The following is a 20,392-nucleotide window of genomic DNA, read 5'->3' as shown; positions in this document are numbered from 1 at the left end:
TGGGGAAGGGGGGCAGCGCTGCACAGATGGCAAGAAGTGGCAGCAGCGGGGGTGGGGCCAGCTGCCTGCAGCCCAGGGAATGAAAGCCCCAATAGGCCCTGATCTCAGGCCAGGCCTAGGGACTCTACCTGAGAGGTCCCGGATTGTGAGAGGGTGCAGGCTGGGCTGAGGGATCCCTCCCTCCGACCCCCCAGAGTGCACTGATTCCATGCCTCTAGTTAATAATAAAGAAGTAGTTGACCCTTTGGTTTATATAGTAACCTCATAGGCTTGCTTCCCTTTCTAGCTTGGTTGCAAGTGAAAGATTTCAGTGGTTTCATCATTATAGTAAAACCAATGTCATCTTTCTTTCTTAAGGTTTTGACCACATCTTCCTCCTTTACGTAACAGATTACACTTAAAACTTAGGTTCTTTGTCACCTTGTAAGGTCTTTCCAGCTTTTCTGCAATCTATAGGCCTGCCCTTATTGTACACCCATGTTTCCCCTGACCATTTGCTTTTTGTAAACTGTTACTTTTCCACATTAATTTGTAGTATATAGAAAAGGCTAGCAATAATCAAAAGTCCTCTTGATACTGCCTAGAAACCTCATGGGTTTTCATCATTTTGGCCACAGCAGCTAAGTAGCTTACTGTATTTGTCTGTGCTATTCACACATGTTACTGATTTTGCCTCTAGAATTTGACCCAAAGAACATTTTTCTTTGGCTCACGTCGTTTTTATTTTATTTTAATTTGTTGCCACCATTGGAAAATGGGGGATTTCACATTAGATCTAAATGGCTTTCCTTAAAAAGTTGGAGGTGAATCTGGCAATTCTGGGCCTTCATGGCAATATCAGCTAGCACCCTACATGGGGCATTATGTTCTCTGTAAGCCCTGTACTACCCAGGAAGTATTTATTTATTCCCTTCATGTGTCAAGTTGATTTAATTAGAATTTATTATTATTTTATAGACATCAACTAGCCAGGCAGTCTTTCGTCTCCAGTCTGGTGTCTGCCATCTTTTCCGAGAAACTTTAATTAACAAAGGTTTTGTGGAGATTCAGACTCCTAAAATTATCTCAGGTATGCTTTAAGATATTTCTCTTAATTTTAAAAAATAATTTGTTTTGCCATGACTGGTTTGGCTCAGTGGATAGAGCGTCGGCCTGCAGACTGAAGGGTCTCCGGTTCAGTTCCAGTCAAGGAATTGGTTGCGGGCACATCCCCGGTGGGGGAGTATGCAGGAGGCAGCTGATCGATGTTTCTAGCTCTCTATCTCTCTTCGTTCCTCTCTGTAAAAAAATTAATAAAATACATTTAAAAAATTTATTTTTAATAATTTGTTTTCCCCAAGTTGCTTACTATTAGTTTTGTTTGTTTTTTAATTTGAGAATCCCAAGTATCCCACAAAGTTTATTGCTTTGAGACTATTTATTTCAAAGACTATGATACATAACAGCAGTCCCATATCATTAGCATCAGTAATACTGTATCCCCTTATTTCAGGAAACTGCATTGTAAAATTAATACTAAATATTACAGTTGGGAAAATGAATTCTCATCCTTATATGAGAACATTATCTTAATCATTTTACCCTTTTTAGAATTGCTTAAATAACACTAAAAAGTGTGTTACTGTCTTGGCCAGTTTTGGATCAGTAGTTAGATAATTGGCCTGCGGACCCAAAGGTTTGGTTTGATTCCCAATTGGGTTGCGGGCCCAATCTTGGTCTGTGTCGGGGTGTGTGCAGGAGGCAACCTATCGATGTGTCTCTCTCACATCAATGTTTCTCTATCTCTCCTCACCCCCTTTCATTCTCTCTAAAATTCAATAGTGGGGAGGGGTGTTACTAATGGCATTTAGTTGAAAATAAAAAATTTAAACATTGAATTATTTTTGTTTATTTGTTTTGTTTATCCTCACCTAAGAATATTTTTCCCATTAATTTTTAGAGAGAATGGAAGGGGTGATGAATGCGGGGGGGGGGGGGGGGGGGGAGGGGAGAGGGAGAGGGAGAGGGAGAGGGAGAGAGTGGGAGGGAGAGAGAGAGAGATGATTGGCTACCTCACACACATGCCCTGATTAGGGCTGGGTATGTGCCCTTGACAGAGATCAAACCCACAACCCTTCGGTGCTCAGGCCAATGCTCTAATCACTGATTTACACTGGCCAGGATGAATGTTGAATTCTTAATTAGAAAAATTAAAAATATCTTTTTTTCTTTGTAAAAAAATTTTTTACAAAGGTAATGTAGCTTTTTATAGATTTTAAATTGATGCAGAAAGGGAGCGTATATATCCAAAGAAGTAAAATGAAGGTATAGCCAAAGAAGCAAATCTCCCTAAATATAAACTTTAGAATCAGGTATAAACATATATAGACTATGGTTTCTCTGAAATTTTTTATTTTCTAGTATAGTTTTATTTAAGTGAAGTACTTGAATCAAAAGTATAAACTGTTTTTACTAGAAGTTTGCATTGATAAGCTTACAATTGATTATAGTAACATATATGTTTTTATTTCAGCTGCCAGTGAAGGAGGAGCCAATGTATTTACTGTGTCATATTTTAAAAATAATGCATATCTGGCTCAGTCCCCACAGCTGTACAAGCAGATGTGTATTTGTGCTGATTTTGAGAAGGTTTTCTGTATTGGACCAGGTAAGATTTTATAGTTAAGGTTATCTCAAAATTCATTAATTGTACCATAGCTAGGGTTTTAGAAACACATTTTATTTTATTTTTTTAATTGTTATTTTTATCCTCATCCAAAAATGTTTTCTTTTTTTTTTTTTTTTTTTTTGAGAGAGAGAGAGAGACCATCAATATGAGAGAGAAACATACACCCTCTGAATCAGTCAGTTACCAGGGATGGAGCCCACCTAGGTATGTGCTCTGACTGGGAATCAAACCTAAGACATCTTGGTGTACCAGATGATGCTCCAACAGGGCTAGAAACACATTTTACACAGACTTTTTTAAAGCTCAAATCCTTTTTTATACTGACTACATAAATACTAGACGTGGGGGGTAAAAATAACAATGTTGCCTGATAGACATTTCCCAAAAAAAATTGTATGTTCAATAGTTTTTTAAACAGTTGAGCATCATTCATATGAATGGAGTCATAAGCATTAAATATATTCCTACAGAAGAATGCTGAAGAAACATATATCTTGGGACTATCTCATTTTAAAATGCATGCTTTGAAAATATACACACACTTAATATATTCAAGAATATTATTTATTATACTTAAGTGTAATTCGAATAGAATTAGCTCCCATTTGGACTATCCTTTCAACTCTCCATCAATAATAAAGAAAAAGTAATTGTAGTCTTCCAAGTAATATATTTTGTTGTCCTTGAAAGCTCCTTGCTACTATTGTAAGTTTACAAATGTACCTCTGTATACTTTGCTGCCAATTTTATTCCAAAGCTGTTCTTTCTTACAATTTCTAACTGTACTGTCCTTAGTATTGATAATATGCTAAAGTCCATTAGAAAATACTAACAAATGTCTGGACTTAATAAATTATATTAACATGTTTTTTAAGAATATATTTGTGCCCTAGCTGGTTTTGCTCAATGGATAGAGAGTTGGTCTGCGGACTGAAGGATCCCAGGTTCAGTTCCAGTCAAGGGCACATGCCCAGGTTGCAGGCTCTGTCCCCAGTGCAGGGCATGCAGGAGGCAGCCAGTTGGTGGTTCTCTCTCATCATTGATGTTTCTATCTCTCCCTTTCTCAAATCAATAAAAATATATTAAAATCCTATATAATAAAAGCATAATTTGCTAATGATATGCTAAGGCCACTCAACCGCTTGCTATGACATGCACTGACCACCAAGGGCGCAGACTAGACCAGTCGTTATGACATGTACTGACCACCAGGGGACAGACAGTTGACCAGTCACTATGACATACACTGACCACCAGAGGGTAGACACTCTGACCAGTAGGTTGGTTAGTTTGCTGCTGGGATCCAGCTGATCGGGACTGAGCGAGACAGGCCGGATACGCCCTGGAGCCCTCCCGCAGTCCCTCCCCAGCCCCAATTATGCACTGGTGGGGTCCCTCGGCCTTTCTGCGCCCTCTCACAATCTGGGGTGAGGGACCCCCCCACAACCCCCCAGTGCACGAATTTCATGCACCAGGTCTCTAGTATATATACATTTGCTAAAAGTCAAGGATGTACACATAATCATGAAGCAAATTCTTTTATGATGCTAATTATAAAGCAAAAAAAATAGTTTTACTATATTCTTTAACTTACCAAGTTAAAAAAAAAAAAAACCTACCAAGTTATTTTATATATATATATTTTTTTTTATAGTTTAAGATAAATTAAATACCTGCTAATACAGAAACTGGCAAGATCATTAAATGTCTTAATTTTCTGAATTTATTAAGCAATTATTTGCTGAACACTTGCTGCATATATAGCCTTGCGCAATAAAAGAAGATCCAACCAGGACTTCTCCAATGTTAATGTGCACACAAATCACCTGGGGATCTTGTTAAAATGCAGGTTTGGGGTAAGACTTGAGATTCTGCAATTGTCATAAGCTCCCAGGTACTGCTGCTGCTGCTATGCAGACCATGCTTTGCGTGCTATGGGAACAATATCGTCTCTGCTTAGGATCCTAAGACACAATAAGACGTGCATGTATATTGCAACCACAGGGAATAAACTGATTTTCACAGCAAATAATCTAATTGTGGTATAGAGTCAGCAGGTTAGTGTTAATTATGTGGTATAGGTAGGGTAAAAAAGAGGAAGACGATGGAGTTTGCTAGAGATGCCATGAAAGAAAATTCATACTGAAATGGGCGTTAAGGACAGAGTAGGAGGTAAAGACAACAGAGATGGCATTCTAGTCAGAAGAAGTAAGCTGAGTTAAAAGCATGGGAGAAAATAAAATTGAGATTAGTTAGTATTGAGAAATGGGAAATATAGGGTGGGATTAAATTATGAGCATGGAGAGATGGAACAGGACTAGTCAGGAAGACGGGAAAGGAAGAGAGTGCAGTAAGGATAAGAGCTGGGCTGAAGTAGGTGCTTCGTTTGTACAGATTTCATTATCTTGAGTCAAGTTTTAATAAAATTGAGAACTCACTATAAATATTTTTAATTATTGAAAAGACACCTCAGGATCTTGCATTCCCTCAGGGTTCTTGTGAGTCTCATTTATTAATTGACATTTGTTACAGCTTTTACTACATGACTGTAGGAGTTTGTTATGAACTTAACTATCCAAGAGAATGCTGTAACAGATGGCTTGTCAAAGGTCTTTCCAACCTATAATGATAATGAAAATAGTACCATTTGAGTACAAGTAAATAGAATTTTGTATTTAATCTCAATTTCTCCAAAATTTAAAACACTGCTATGTTTCTTTTATTAATGTTACAGTATTCAGAGCTGAAGACTCTAATACTCACAGACATCTAACTGAATTTGTCGGTTTGGACATTGAAATGGCTTTTAATTACCATTATCATGAAGTTATGGAAGAAATTGCTGACACTTTAGTACAAATATTCAAAGGACTTCAAGAGAGGTAAAAAATATATGTATTTTATATCCCTAACTGGAGTTAATTTCAAAACAGTTTGGGCTCTTCAGAATAAAGCAATTCTTGACTTGAAATGTATAAACTAAGTTTTTACTGGGCATATATATGTGTACATATAGACTTGATAGTTAGATGATCAATTAATTAATGAAAAAAAATCCACACTCAAAATACTGTTCTGGATCTAAGTCCATTGTGGCTTCAGGTACTGAACCTCATTTTGGAGGGTACATTTACCAGATTATATTTCTCCTTATACTAACATCCTGACTATTTCAAGAAATAGAGCCTCTGTTACTTTCATAGCAGTTAAAAAGTCCGAGTTTTTATTGCCTCATGAAATGGGTAGTTTGTTTCCACCAATGTTATCTGATATGAGTTACAAAAAAAGTTTTAATCCTTTAATGCCACATGGTGACAAACAACATAAGACAGAAATGGTATTAAATCTTTTAACTGTTTAAACTCTAGTCTTTAACTTAAATGATCTCTTAGTAACATTTTTTTTGTACATACATTAATTCAATGATGATTTTATGTGGCAAAGATAGTACTCAGTACCTACCAGATATATTTTTCTTAGCTGTTGCTAGTACTACCAAGTGCTTGAGGCAATTTCTGCACTGAAGCAGGTTTTACATAGAGAGTTTTGCTCTAAAAGCATTTTCATTTAACAAATAAACTTTATTGTCACTTTTGAACAATAAAGCTACATATGTCCCTTATTCCAGAATTATCAGTGGAATGCAAAGGACTGATAGCATGTAGGCTCTTGGGTCCCTGCCAACGGGCCAGCTAGAAGGGGGCTGAGTGGTTTAGCCCGACAGGTACTCAGCTGATCATGGAGCTTCTGCCCCTGAACTTCTACTTTATCGCACAGAGAGTGACTCCTGAGAAATGTTTAAAATGTTTCTTTGTTAAAAGAATTTGTAGCAAGTGTGTGGGAGAGTGAAAGCTATATATGTTCCTTATTTCACCAGTTTTAGTAAAAAAAAAAAAAAGTCTAATGATTTTTAACATAATGCTACAGTGACCTCTTGTGGGAAAAACATTTATCTCACATCAGTATTAACTCTAAATCATTATTCAAATAGGTTTCAAACTGAAATTCAGACGGTGAATAAACAATTCCCATGTGAACCATTCAAATTTTTGGAGCCTACTTTAAGACTAGAGTATTGTGAAGCATTGGCTATGCTCAGGGAAGCTGGAATTGAAATGGGAGATGAAGAAGACCTGAGGTTTGTCTTTCTGATTTTTAAAACTTTAATAACTAGATTTGAGATATGCAAGAATGAATATATTAACAAATCATAACTTTTTTCACCCAGTTTTTATTAACTTTTAGGTATATTGTAAGTTGCTGTTCTTATTTAATATGTGATCTGAAATAATGATTTACTGTGGTTTGCCTAGGTTTCAATAAATACCATTTTTGTGTCCCCTTCCCCTAGTTTGTAATGCTTTAAAGAATATAGAGACTTTTGCCTGTAATTTTTGCATCTAATATTTTATCTCTTTTCAATCAGTGGTATTAAAGAAGATAGTAATCTCAATCCATCCCCACACAGGATTAAGGCATAAAAATATTAAGATCTATAAAAATCACTATTCTTTATTTGATATACAGTATTATGTTATCTAAACTCAAATCATACAATGTGTAATTTTTAAACAAATTATGTAGTTTAACAAAGATGAAATTATCTATTTTATTCAAGGGTTCTTAAGTTAAAATATTTAAGGCATCACAATTCATATGGATGTAAGAGGGAAAGGCATGATTATGTCATTTTTTAGGGATTTTTTTTTTAATTTTACTCAAAACCCTTTATTTTAGTTTGTTTAACAAATATATTTGTACTAGAGGCCCAGTGCACGAATTTGTGCACAATTGCAATCTAGCCAGCTTGCCCCAATGGGGATGTATTGGGCCAGTCCATTTTGGGGGGGGAGGAGGCAGGTGGTTGGCTAGCCACCCCCGGTTCATGATCAGGGGCCGATTGGGCCTGGATCAGGCTAGTTGGTTGCTGTGGTGCGCTTTATAGCCACCAGTCATTCTGGTTGTTCTGATCGTTCCACTGTTCTGGTCACTGGGCTTTTATATATTATATAGATATGGTTTTAAGCATCCCCTACATTGCTAGATGACATCTTAAGGCAAGTCGTACATTCTATAATTATTTTCCTAAGTATTTTAGAAATTGTTCTTAAATAGGGTAAATGCTAAAGTGGCTATAGAAATTTTATTGGTTTATATAAATACTAAGGGCCCAGTGCACGAAATTCGTGGAAAAGGGTGGGGGGGGGGGCGGTCCTTAGCCCAACCTGTACCCTCTCCAATCCGGGAGTCCTCAGAGACCTCTGGCTCCTAACCGCCCACCTGCCTGTCTGCCCTAACCACTCTGCCTGCTGTCCCGATCCCCCTAATTGCTCTCCCCTGCTGGCCTGATCTGCCTAACTGCCCTCCCCTGCTGGCCTGGTCACCCCTAACTGCCCTCCCCTGCCGGCCTGGTCACCACTATTAACTTTTTTTAAAATCATATCCCCTTCACACATAATTGTATTTGACTTCCTTATTGGCTTCTCCCTCACAATTTTTCTCTCTTTATGTAACACTTTTTCCTACTGACTCATTTATAAACTTTTCTTTCCTCCTCATTTCCTACTTCTGTTCCATTATCCTTCTTCCCATCTTTCACCTACCCTCCCTCCCCACATTTTTTCTCCCCTTTATCTTTACCCCTGCTCTCCCTCCCCTTTTTCTTCCCACCTTAATTTTTTTCTTAACTTCCTCCCTTGGATCTGTTTTGCTCCCTTCCCCATTTCTTCCTTCTTACCATTCTCCTTTTAAACTCTACCAGCTGCCCTTTAATTTTTTCTTCCTTCCCTCTTTCTTTCTCATCCTACCTTTCCCATACATTCTTCTCCACTTACTTCCAATGTTTTAATATCTATCTATCTAACTGCCTGATTATTCACTATCATTTATCTTTTTACCTTTCTGACTCCCACTTTTAAAATCTGTTCCCAGTATACAACTATACTTGATTTTTATTATAGCTCCTACAGTTCATTCATATATCCTCTTTCCTTCTTAACTCTGTTCTCTACTGGCTCCTTTATAAAGTTCTTCACTCCCTCCTTCTCTCCTTTCCCATCTTCCCCCTTCCTCCCTCACTCTTTTACTCTTTTTACAGTCTAATTAAAAATTCTATGCTTTTTCGTACTGTGTTAGTACTGACTGCTTTCCTCTCTGGGACCTATAGCCGCCTTTTGGGCACTCGGGCCGGCCCCTCTTGCACCAGCTTTGAGGGGCCGAGCTACGGCGCAGCTGTGTCTTGCCTACCTTGGCCTGTGCCTGTCCCCCCGAGTTGGGGGAGGGTCCAGCTGGCCCGGGCCATGTCCATCACGGGGACCCAGCTATGTTACGTGCATGCGTGTGTGCATTCAGGCACACGCGAGGCTTTTCTCCCGTTAAGTGCTTCCCCCTCCCCCCCCCCTCCTGATCCCACACCTCAAGTGGCTCTCCATCTGCTCCCCTCTGGCATTTGCAAGCGATGGCTGTGCTTGCGCAGGCACCGTCGGGGCCTGGCTTGTGGGGGTCATTCCGCCCAGGATGCGAGCCCCCATCTGGGTCGGAGCGGGCAGATGGGTCGCTGGAGAAATTCACAGCGGCTTTCCTGAGGTGTGAGGGTCACCTGTGTTCTCCACAGTGGCAGAGCCAGGGCTGCACGGCGGGAGGAGGCTTCGAGGTTGTGCGCTTGGGAGGATCCACTGGTGTCCCGGGCCTCACGGGCCCACCCTGTGTGTCTGTGGTGGTGGGATCCCCTCGTTTACCCGGTGGCCTGCCCAGCTCAGTGCCTTACCTCCACATCCACTCTCTGTCTTCTCGCCCGGGCCCTTCCTTCGTGTTGGGTCCACACCCTCTCGATTTGCGTGTGCGACCCCTCCTGGGGGTCACCACCATTGCTCACACCCCCTAGTTGGCATCTGCTGACCATGTCCCAAGAACCAGCCTTCAGCCATGCGGTGTCACCCCTCAGCGCCCCCCCCCCCCCCCCACATACACACACACACACACACACACACACACACACACCTGGTGGCATCCCAAGCAGAGTGGCAGAGTGCTCTTGGATGGGGCGCGGTATAATGGGGGTGTTTGTCTGGCGCATGTACCTGGAGCAAAAGAGGACTCTGGCCCAGGGGCAGGGAAGCGAGCCTCACACAAGTCGCCCTGCTGCACGCAGCCTCCTGCTGGTCTGTCAATATGCAAATTGGTCGTTACTGTGACATAGTTAAGACCAATTTAGATATTAACTCTTTATTATATATATACTTTAAAGATTCAGAATTAGTGATTTTTGCTTTATAAACTTTTAATAAAGAGTAATGAAAAGGAGCCCTAGCTGGTTTGGCTCAGTGGAAAAGAGCGTAGGCCCCAGACTGAAGGGTTCCATGTTTGATTCTGGTCAAGGGCACATGCCTGGGTTGCAGGCTCATTTCCCAGTGTGGGGCATGTGGGAGGTAGCCAATCAATGATTCTCTCTCATCATTTATGTTTCTATCTTTTCTCTCCTTCTCCCTTCCTCTCTGAAATAAATTTTTAAAAAAAATTTTTAGAGTACTGAAAAGGGGAGACCATGTAAGTGGCACTATTTAATGCCAAGAATAGCCTATGTTCATATAGTGAACTTTTGTTATATGTAATTGTAGGAAATTATATATATATCATCCATGTTATTTCTGAATCAGTGAATTGCTAAAATCTGTTTATGGTTTTATTTAAATATTATTGAGCAGCACCTACTAAATACGAGGTGCACTTACAAGTTGTTTTCAGTAGTACTTGACTTTTTAAAAAGGAGCAGAATAAACAGCGGTTTTGGCTGAATTTTTTATTCTTTGAGAACTTCTAATAGAAGTGGTGCCTTAATAACTCTAAGAATTAATCATATTTTCATTGTTTTCTAGTACGCCGAATGAAAAACTGTTGGGTCGTTTGGTAAAGGAAAAGGTAGGACTCCTGTACATGCTGGATTTCTTTCTCTAAATCTGAAATGTATCATGGATTTTCCTAGAATATTATGATTCCAGAATAAGTAAAAACCCAGGGGCATTTTTTTTTCAATCTTAGAAAAATAAAAAATATTCAAACAGACTTTGCCCAAACAGTTTGATTAATTCAGTATTCAATGTTTGTACTTAGTTGTACTGAGGTATCTCTAAAAGTGATATCTATGTCAGATTAGTTAGAAAGGACCTCAAGATAAGGGAGAATGAATTTCCTTTCTGCCTCTTATATGAAAGCTACTTTTATATCTATTTTCTAAAGCTCTTAGAGAAGATAAAAGCTAAACTTAGAAGGATGCTTAAAGAAATTAAGTTGTGTGATGAAATGAAAATAGTCCTTGAGCGCCTCCTGCTGGTTGCACTCTAAACTGTTAAACTGACTGGGAAACTAAAGTATATTTCTGAAACTACACAGTATTGAATTTATACCTTTAAAATGCTATTTCAGCGGAGTTTTGTTGACATTCCCTCTACAGTACATTTTTAGCAAAAATGTTTAACGTCAAAACAGTTGAAATGTGATTGGTTTCTTTTTAATTATATCTAGGTCACATAGTAAGTATTCTAACAAAAATGTCATAATTTTATGTTAATGTTATTGATTTCAATTGTAGTTTTCATTGAAGAAAACTACCAAATTTCATTTAGATGTCTAGACTGAAATTTTAATTGTTGGGAAGATAAAGTTTTATTTTTCTTAAAATAATTTTTAGATTTAAAATTTTTGTTATTCTTGTAAAACCCAAATATATTTGGTATAACTTAACATAAACAGCTATAAAATACATATGAAGAACTAAATGAGCTAGAATAACAAAGGAAAAGGTGAAAATCAAAGAAGTTTATCACAGCATAATTTTCAGTGTGGGAGAAATTAGAGAGAGATTATATATCACTCTAAAAAAGAAAATTAAGTATTGGAAGAATATACAACATTATGGCAAAATACTATAGGCTACAGATATTACTTGAAAGAAATAGAATACTCATTTTATTTACAGTGTAAATACAGTAATTTTGAAGTATAAAACATATGTATTAAAAAAGACATATGTATTAATTGCCTAAGTGCTAGCCTTCTTTTCACTTTCATTAAACTTTTAAAAACTATTTTAATTGTATTTATTCTTTTTATAGTATGATACCGATTTTTATATTCTTGATAAATACCCATTGGCTGTAAGACCTTTCTATACCATGCCTGACCCAAGAAATCCTGTAAGTAATTTGATTTTAAATTACCTCTTTGGGAGAAGAGGGAAAACTTGATTGTTACTTTGTCAAATTGTAAATGGGAATAATGGTTTTCATTCATAATTTGCCGTTTCAATGGTCATGTCACGTGGATTACGACTAGTTTCTGTCAGTTGAGATCAAAGTGAAATCTGAATATTCTAGCAAATTGTTCCGAAAACCTATTTAAAAATTATTTCTGTGTGTCATTTTTTGAAGATTTGAGAAAGAAACACTATATAAATTATAAATAGTATTGCTAGATTTGCAGACATTAGCAAAATTTATTTTTGACCTTGAACGAATCTAAATAATGTGGCCTTTTACTATTTTTCCATTGTAGTGGTTTCTAACTTTAGTGTGCACCAAAGTCCCTGGAGGGCTTTCTAAAACACAGATTTCTGAGCCTCCTCATCAGACTTTCTGATTAGTTGGTTTGGTGTAGGGCTTGAAAATTTGCCTTTCTAACAAGTTCCTGGTAACGCTGAAGCTACTAATCCTGGAATCACACTTTGAGAACCACTGATTTATTGAAAGACAGGGAAAGTAAGTGAAAACCTGATAGAGAATAGGAAAAGCATGGTTAATTGATGTTCAATTTGCTTACCTTAAAATAAAAAAAAATGTAAATTGGTAATTTGAAGTTCCAGAAGTGACCCTTTAAAAACATTTCTGTTGATAAAGTAAAATGAGAATCAGCACTTCTTATAAGTTAGATATGGTGCTCTGATTTGATGTTGGAAGGTGTGGGAGAAGGGGAGTATTAAATCTGAGAGGCAAAAAAGAAGTCACTATTCAAACCTCCCTAATTTAACCTGTGTTAGAGAGACAATATGTTCATTGGAGCAGGTACATCATCAGTTGTAGAGTAAAATGAACTTGCTCTCCATGCAACAAAGATGTTTTTTTTTTCCACATGTGTAATAGAAATAAAATGGTAGTCACTTTTTTTTTTAATAAATCTTTATTGTTCAGATTATTACAAATGTGTTCCTCTCCCCTCCCCCCCCAATTGCTCCCCTCCACCAGGTTCCCACCCCACTTTCTGTCCTTTCCCCATCCCCCTTTGTCCTCATCCATAGGTGCACAGTTTTTGTTCAGTCTCTTCCCGCACCCCCACTCCCCTCTTGCCCGAGAATCATCAGTCCACTCCCCTTCCATACCTCTGATTCTATTATATTCAACAGTTAATATTGTTCATTAGATTTTTTAATTCCCTTGGTTTTTAGTTTCACTTGTTGATAGTTATGTATTTGTTGTTCATAATTTTTATCTTTATTTTCTTCCTCTTCCTAAAATAACCCCCTTCAGCAATTCATATAATTCTGGTTTGGGGTGATGAACTCCTTTAGTTTTTTTTTTTATTTGTGAAGCTCTTTATCTGGCCTTCGATTCTGAGTGATAGTTTTGCTGGGTAGATTATTTTTGGCTGTAGGTTCTTGCTATTCATCATCTTGAATATTTCTTGCCATTCCCATCTGGCCTGCATGGTTTCTGTTGAGAAATCAGCTGACAATCGTATGGGTGCTCCTTTATAGGTAACTACCTGCTTTTCTCTTGCTGCTTTTAATATTCTCTCTTTGTCTTTTGCTCTTGGGACTTTAATTATGATGTGTCTTGGTATGGTCCTCTCTGGATTCCTTTTGTTTGGGGTTCTGCAGGCTTCCTGGACTTGTAAGTCTATTTCTTTCCCCAGGTGGGGGGAGTTTTCTGTCACTATTTCTTCCAGTATTCTTTTGGTATCTTGCTCTCTCTCTTCTTCTGGGAACCCCATAATTCTGATGTTGGTTCACTTGAAATTGTCCCAGAGGTTTCTTACACTATCTTCAACTTTCTGGATTCTCTTATTTTCTTGCTTCTGCAGAGGAGTGTCCTCTGGCTCTTTGTGTTCTAAATCTTTGTCTTGATTCTTGCGATCTTCCAGTCTGTTTTTAGAACTCTGTGTAATATTTTTTATTTCAGACAATATTTTCTTTATTTCTAGTTGATCCCTTTTTATTTCTAATTATCCCTTTTTATTTCTAGTTTATCCCTTTTCATATCCTCATAGGTCTCATTTATTTTATCGGCCTTTTTTAGGATATTCTTGAAAAGCCTTATAACTGTAGTTTTGAACTCAATGTCCATTCTTTTCTTTTCCTCCATCTCCTTCCTTTATGTCATGCCTCTTGTCTGTATTTTAGTTGTTTTCCTGATTTGATGGAATAGTTTTGTGTGCTAGGTGTTCTGGTTGGTAGCCACTTTTGATAAGTAATATTTTTTGCTTGTTTGTTTTCCCTGCAGAAACAGTCCAACTCTTATGACATGTTCATGAGAGGAGAAGAAATACTGTCAGGAGCTCAAAGAATACATGATCCTCAGCTGCTAACTGAGAGAGCCTTACATCATGGAATAGGTAAACCATTTAATGTATTTAGGAAAGTGATATCTATTCTGAAAATAACTCATTTTAAACCCGTTAAAGACTTGTCAGAAACAGTCATTTGGTTAACTCTTCATTTAACAGTAATTGCTTTTTTATCTTTTTAAAGCTAAATACAATGGTAAATTATGTTTGTTTTGTTTTTTTGTAGATTTGGAGAAAATTAAGGCATACATTGATTCCTTCCGCTTTGGAGCCCCTCCTCATGCTGGTGGAGGCATTGGTAATACATTACTTTAATATTATGACAATATTCCCAACCCAGATTTCAGTTGGCAATGTATTCATTCATTTCTAACTAAATTTCTTCAACATTAGATTACAACAAGTAAATTTTTTATTCTGTTATTGCATATAAGAAAGTCCATACGTGCTAAGTGTAATACAAATCTGAATTATAAGAATTTTTTTTAAAATATGTTTTTATTAATTTCAGAGAAGGAGGGAGATGAAGATAGAGATAGAAACATCAGTGATGAGAGAGAATTGTTGATCGGCTGCCTCCGACACGATTCCTAATGGGGACTGAGCCTGTAACCTAGGCATGTGCCCTGACTGGGAATCGAACCATGACTTCTGACCCTCCAGCTGGGCAAATTATAAGAACTTTTAAAGTGAATTATGGCTAAATAAAAATTTTATTTCCAAAGAACAAAATGAATAGTTGACTTATGGGTTCTAAAATATTGTAATAGCCCTGGCTGGTTTGACTCAGTGGATAGAGAATCAGCCTGCAAAATGAAGGGTCCCGGTTCAATTCTGGTCAAGGGCACATGCCCAAGTTGCAGGCTCAATCCCCAGTGTGGGGAGTGCAAAAGGCAGCCAATCAGACTCTCTCATCATTGATATTTCTCTCTCTCTCCCTCATCCTTCCTCTCTGAAATCAATAAAAATATATTAAAACATCCTATCTAATAAAAGAGTAATATTCAGCCAAAACCGGTTTGGCTCAGTGGATGGAGCGTCGGCCTGTGGACTGAAAGGTCCCAGGTTCGATTCCGGTCAAGGGCATGTACATTGGTTGCGGGCACATCCCCGGTAGGGGGTGTGCAGGAGGCAGCTGGTCGATGATTCTCTCTCATCGACATTTCTAGAGCTCTATCCCTCTCCCTTCCTCTTTGTAAAAATTCAATAAAAACATATTTTTTTAAAAAAAAGGGAGTAATATTCAAATTGACCATACCTCCACTACAGCCACAAGCCATGCCCACCAGCCAATCAGGAGCGAGTATGCAAATTAACCCAACCAAGATGGCTGCAGCCACAGAGAGAGCAGGAGGCTTCTGTTTTCCCAGCAGTGGAGGAAGCCAAGCTTCCTGGCTGACCCAGACTTATGCTCAAGGCTACAAACTTTCAATTATAGGAGATAAATAAATCCCAGATACCAGGGCCTCTGCTGGGGTTGCCAGAGGGCGTGGCCAGCCTGCAAACCACCACAGGCCCCTCACCCAGGCCGCCCCACACCCCAAGGGAACCCACCCTGATCTGGGACACACTTCAGGACTAACCAGCCGGTCCCATCCATGCACCTTGCCTCTATCCTATCTAATTAAAGAGTGATGTGCAAATTGACCATCACTCCAACACACAAGATGGCTGCCACAACATGGCCAGCAGGAGAGGGCAGTTGGGAGGGACCAGACCTGCAAGGGAGGGCAGTTGTGGGTGATCAGGCCAGCAGGAGAGGGCAGTTTGGAGGGACCAGGCCTGCAAGGGAGGGCAGTTGGGGGCAATCAAGCCTGCAGGGGAGGGCAGTTAGGGGTGACCGTGCCAGCAGAGGAGGGAAGTTGAAGGCAACTGGGCCTGCAGGGAAGGTCAGTTGGGGGAACCAGGCCTGCAGGGGAGAGCAGTTGGGTGGTGACTAGGCCTTCAGGGGAGGGAAGTTAGGGGCAAACAGGCTGGCAGGGGAGCAGTTTGGCATCAATCATGCTGGCAGGGGAGTGGTTAGATGGTGATCAGGCTGTCAGGCAGAAGCAGTTAGGGGCAATGAAGAAGGCAGGCAGGCAAGCAGTTGGTAGCCAGCAATCCTGGATTGTGAGAGGGGTCCCAGATTGGGGAGGGTGCAGGCTGGGCTGAGGGGCACACACCCCTGTGCATGAATTTTGTGCACTAGGCCTCTAGTATAAATATATATAAAAGCCTAAGCGACCATTGCAACCAAACAGATGACGAACAGGCTGTGTGGAGCAACTAGGCTGGGAGGGGGTCAGTAAGGGGCAAACAAACAACTGAGCAGCAGGCTGTGTGGGGTGACCAAACAACCAAGCAGCAGGCTACATGGGGCAACCAGGCTGGTGGTGCGGGGGACAGTTGGGGGTGACCAGGTTGGCAGGGAAGGGCAGTAGAGGGTGACCAAACCAGAGGAGGGAAAGTTAGGGGCAACCAGGCCAGCAGGGGGGGAGGGAGGCAGTAGGGGATAGTCAGGCTTGTTGGGGAGGCAGTTATGGGTGACCAGGTCGGCAGGGTGGGGGCAGTTAGGGGTGATCAGGCAGGCAGGCAGATGAGCAGTTAGGAGCCAGTGGTTCCGGATTGTGAGAGAGATGTCCAACTGCCAGATTAGGCTCGATCATCAGGATTGGAGAGGGTGCAGGCTGGACTGAGGGGACCCTCCCCCTATGCGTGAATTTTGTGCACTGGGCTTCTAGTATTGTAATAAAGTTCTAGCCTAGCCATTCTTTTATCTTAGTAGTTAGAAAGCAAAATGTCTTGTAAATGAAATGTCCTGTATTTTCCATCCATGAGTTCATTCAAATTAGCCCAAATTAAAGCTGTCCCTCAAATTAGCTCAGATTGCTGCTAAATGATTTGTTGAAATGTAACATTTCATTGACTTTCAGGACTGTTTCTAGAGTGTGTGTAATCTGCTGCTCTCTGATTTAAAATGAGTAAATGTTTAACTCAACTTTAAATATCCATATCAAAGACTTAAAAAGTAATTCTCAATTTATAGTTTTGTGCCATTTTTATTAGTTGTTTGGGGGTTTTGGTGTATAATTTCAAATTAAAAGGGTATGGAGGAGTATGCATTCAACTCCCTATGCAAAGGTAATCTATGCATGTGCAAAAATATACACACTTGTAAAAATAATTTTTTACGAATTGTAGCATACTACGTAAATCATCCAGTACCTTGCATTTTTCAATTACTATATTTTTATTAATTTTTTATCAATATCTCAAATGCTTTTTCATTCTTTATCACTACTTAGACTCCATTGAAAGGATGCACTATAACCTTGTTAGCCAGCTTCCTAGGACATTAGGTTGTTAATAGCCATTTGTTATTATATACAACACTACATTGAACATATAGTTTAAATCTCAATGAGACATTTATGACTATTTTCTTTTAGAGTATTCAGTAATGTCCAGTTAGTATAACATTACAAACTTTTGTGACTGATTTGGCAATGTATATTTTAATTTTACTTGTGAAAGGACATTTGAATTATAAAAATGATTAGTGTTAATTACTTTAATATAAAGTTCAAATATATGTCTGCAGATGTTTTTTGGTAAGGAATAAGAATTAAAATGTTAATTCTCTTATTTATATTTCTGTTTTAGAATTAAGTATATTCCTTTAAAATTAAAAGTTGTTATATAAGATTATTCTCTGACCTTGCCTTCTTTATGTGGTATATTAGTCTTCTTACAGCTTTAGTGAAATAGATAAATCAAATTGCACATAAAATGTTTCATTTGCTAGTTTTGTTGTTTTATAGATGGTACTTGGTCATAATTCTTACCAGTAGTATAATATTTAAGTCAAAATCAGTCTCTTCTGCACTCAAAGAATTTAGTACAATAATGTACTATAGAGTCTTTTATACTAGGAACTACCATGTTACATGTCTATCAAACTACAACGAATTTCTGGTACTTCCGTTAATAAATTTCCTTGAACAGGTTTATGACTTTTTGTCTTATACTGATGATTTGAACTACATTAGAATCTGGTCTTATTTGAAACCATACAGGCTTATATGATAGGTTGGGGGGGATTTGTTTGAGGCATAAATTTTGGACATTTACATAGATTTTTGTAGTTCACATTTCACAGGATATCTCATTTTGTCCTTCTCAACAAGCATCATCTCTATTTCTGACCTAAAACATTCCATTTTAAATCAACTTGAAATAGAAGTCATTTTCCTTCCTAACAAGAAAAATTATTTTGTTGATCAGCGATATTATGTTGGTAATTTTCAAAATGTAAGAACCTGAGAGGTTTTCAGAAAAGGAACTAATGTTTATTTTGTTTTCCCTAGGTTTGGAACGAGTGACTATGCTGTTTTTGGGATTGCACAATATTCGTCAGACCTCAATGTTCCCCCGTGATCCCAAACGACTCACTCCATAAAGAAAGCCATGCTTCACACTTTTTCAGTAACCTGCTATTGACCAGGCAGCACCTTGGGTACTTAAGATATGCAGTGGAATAAATGTCTTCTCTAAAGTGCCACTTTTGGACTAATTCAGTATAAGTTACTTTAAAAGAGAAGATTTTTATAACTTTGAACATGCTTCAGTAGGAAATGGTTGAACATTTTAATGAAAAATTCATATGATTATGTTAAAAATTCATATTGCATTACTACAATAAATGTTAACAATTTTAACAGTTAAGATAAATTTTTTTCTTTTCTATATTATAGTTGCTGCATTATTAATGTCTTAAATTTTCCACGTTTGAGTTTATTTTTTTAAATTCTGATAACTACCTGAGATTTTAATAAGTGTATAATTGGCATATTATGGAAAATTAGGTAAAAAGTATCAATTCTTAATGTTGTGTCCAGATATCATGTACAAGCAGGTGAGAATACTGGTTAGAAAATATTCAATATAATATTGTATTAAATTGTTAAATTCTAAATCTGAATTTCAATAAAATTTTAAAGCTAATTTATGGTTTTCTTTGTGTAACTTCACAGCCGTCAAATTTTATAACTAGCACTTGGCATTTTAATTTGGGAATAGAAAAAATGTATAATAATATAATATAATCACTTGTATATGTAAATGATCTAAAACAAATGAAAACTGATATGTTCGCAACATCCTTTATACAGTAATAAAACCCTAATTAATATGCAAATCAACTGAACTCTATAATGTGTACTGACCACTCGGGGGCAGACACTCAATGCAGAAGCTGCCCCTAATGGTCAGTGTGCTGCCACAGAGGGAGCGGCACTCAGCCAGAAGCCAGGCTCACGGCTGGCAAGCACAGCAGCAGTGGCAGGAGCCTCTCCTGCCTCCACAGTAGTGGTAAGGAGTGAGGGGTCCTGGACTGTGAGAGATGCAGGCCAGGCTGAGGACACGCGCACGCGCACACTGTATGAATTTCATGCACCAGGCCTCAAGTGTATTCTTAACAAGATATAAGTTCAGGTAGGTGTAAGGATAAAGCTCTTATAGCTGAAAGATTGGGTTGCTTAATAGTTTATTTCACATAAATTAAAAATTACTGCAGAATTTGTTTTTAACCAGTACTGGTATTTCATGAATGTCACTTAAATGCACTCCCATTTTCCCTACCAAAAAGAAATTTCTGTGTAAGAATTTTTATAGTTCACATTTCTCTCTAGATAATTAAATATGTTGATACTAATATTTATAGTGAATCACATGGAATGGGCAGGAACAAAACAATGTAACTCAAATATTTTTCTACAGGAAAATAAAATAATACAGAAAGGTAGGACTCTATCCCTGGACCATAAATACCTGCTTATTGTTTTTTGAAAGTTAATTTTTCTCATCATCTAGCTTATGAGCTCTTTGAAAATAGACACAATTTTTATGTCTTTTATATTTTACCAGAATATTGGAGTATAGTAGGCACCCCAATAGTGTTTAATAGCCCTGGCAGGTGTGGCTCAGTGGATAGAGCATCGGCCTGCGGACTGAAGGGTCCCAGGTTCGATTCCAGTCAGAGGCACATGCCTGGGTTGCTGGCTCAGCCCCCAGTGGGGGATGTGCCGGAAGCAGCCAATCAATGGTTCTCTCTCAACATTGATGTTTTTGTTCCTCCCTCTTCCTTCTGCTCTGAAATCAATAAAAAATATTTTTTGTAAATAGTGTTTAATA

The 20,392-nt window shown here is 38.4% G+C and overlaps 1 protein-coding gene across 1 annotated transcript in view; it reads left to right on the top strand.

Moving 5' to 3' along the window:
• Positions 1–19,204, top strand: part of DARS1 (aspartyl-tRNA synthetase 1) — a 58,364-nt gene extending 39,160 nt beyond the window's left edge. The window contains exons 8-16 of the mRNA XM_084892267.1: positions 958–1,069; positions 2,513–2,647; positions 5,403–5,550; positions 6,660–6,806; positions 10,543–10,585; positions 11,779–11,859; positions 14,158–14,269; positions 14,448–14,519; positions 18,568–19,204. Of these exons, the coding sequence (XP_084748393.1) occupies positions 958–1,069; positions 2,513–2,647; positions 5,403–5,550; positions 6,660–6,806; positions 10,543–10,585; positions 11,779–11,859; positions 14,158–14,269; positions 14,448–14,519; positions 18,568–18,659 (942 nt within the window). The 3' untranslated portion in view covers positions 18,660–19,204. The remainder of the gene's footprint in view (positions 1–957; positions 1,070–2,512; positions 2,648–5,402; positions 5,551–6,659; positions 6,807–10,542; positions 10,586–11,778; positions 11,860–14,157; positions 14,270–14,447; positions 14,520–18,567) is intronic.
• The last annotated feature ends 1,188 nt before the right edge of the window (positions 19,205–20,392 follow it).

The sequence above is a fragment of the Pipistrellus hanaki genome (genome assembly GCF_964339955.1).
Source record: "Pipistrellus hanaki genome assembly, chromosome: 8".
Taxonomy (NCBI): domain Eukaryota; kingdom Metazoa; phylum Chordata; class Mammalia; order Chiroptera; family Vespertilionidae; genus Pipistrellus; species Pipistrellus hanaki.
The sequence above is the reverse complement of the archived record's forward strand: the minus strand, read 5'-3'. Positions and strand labels throughout refer to the sequence as shown.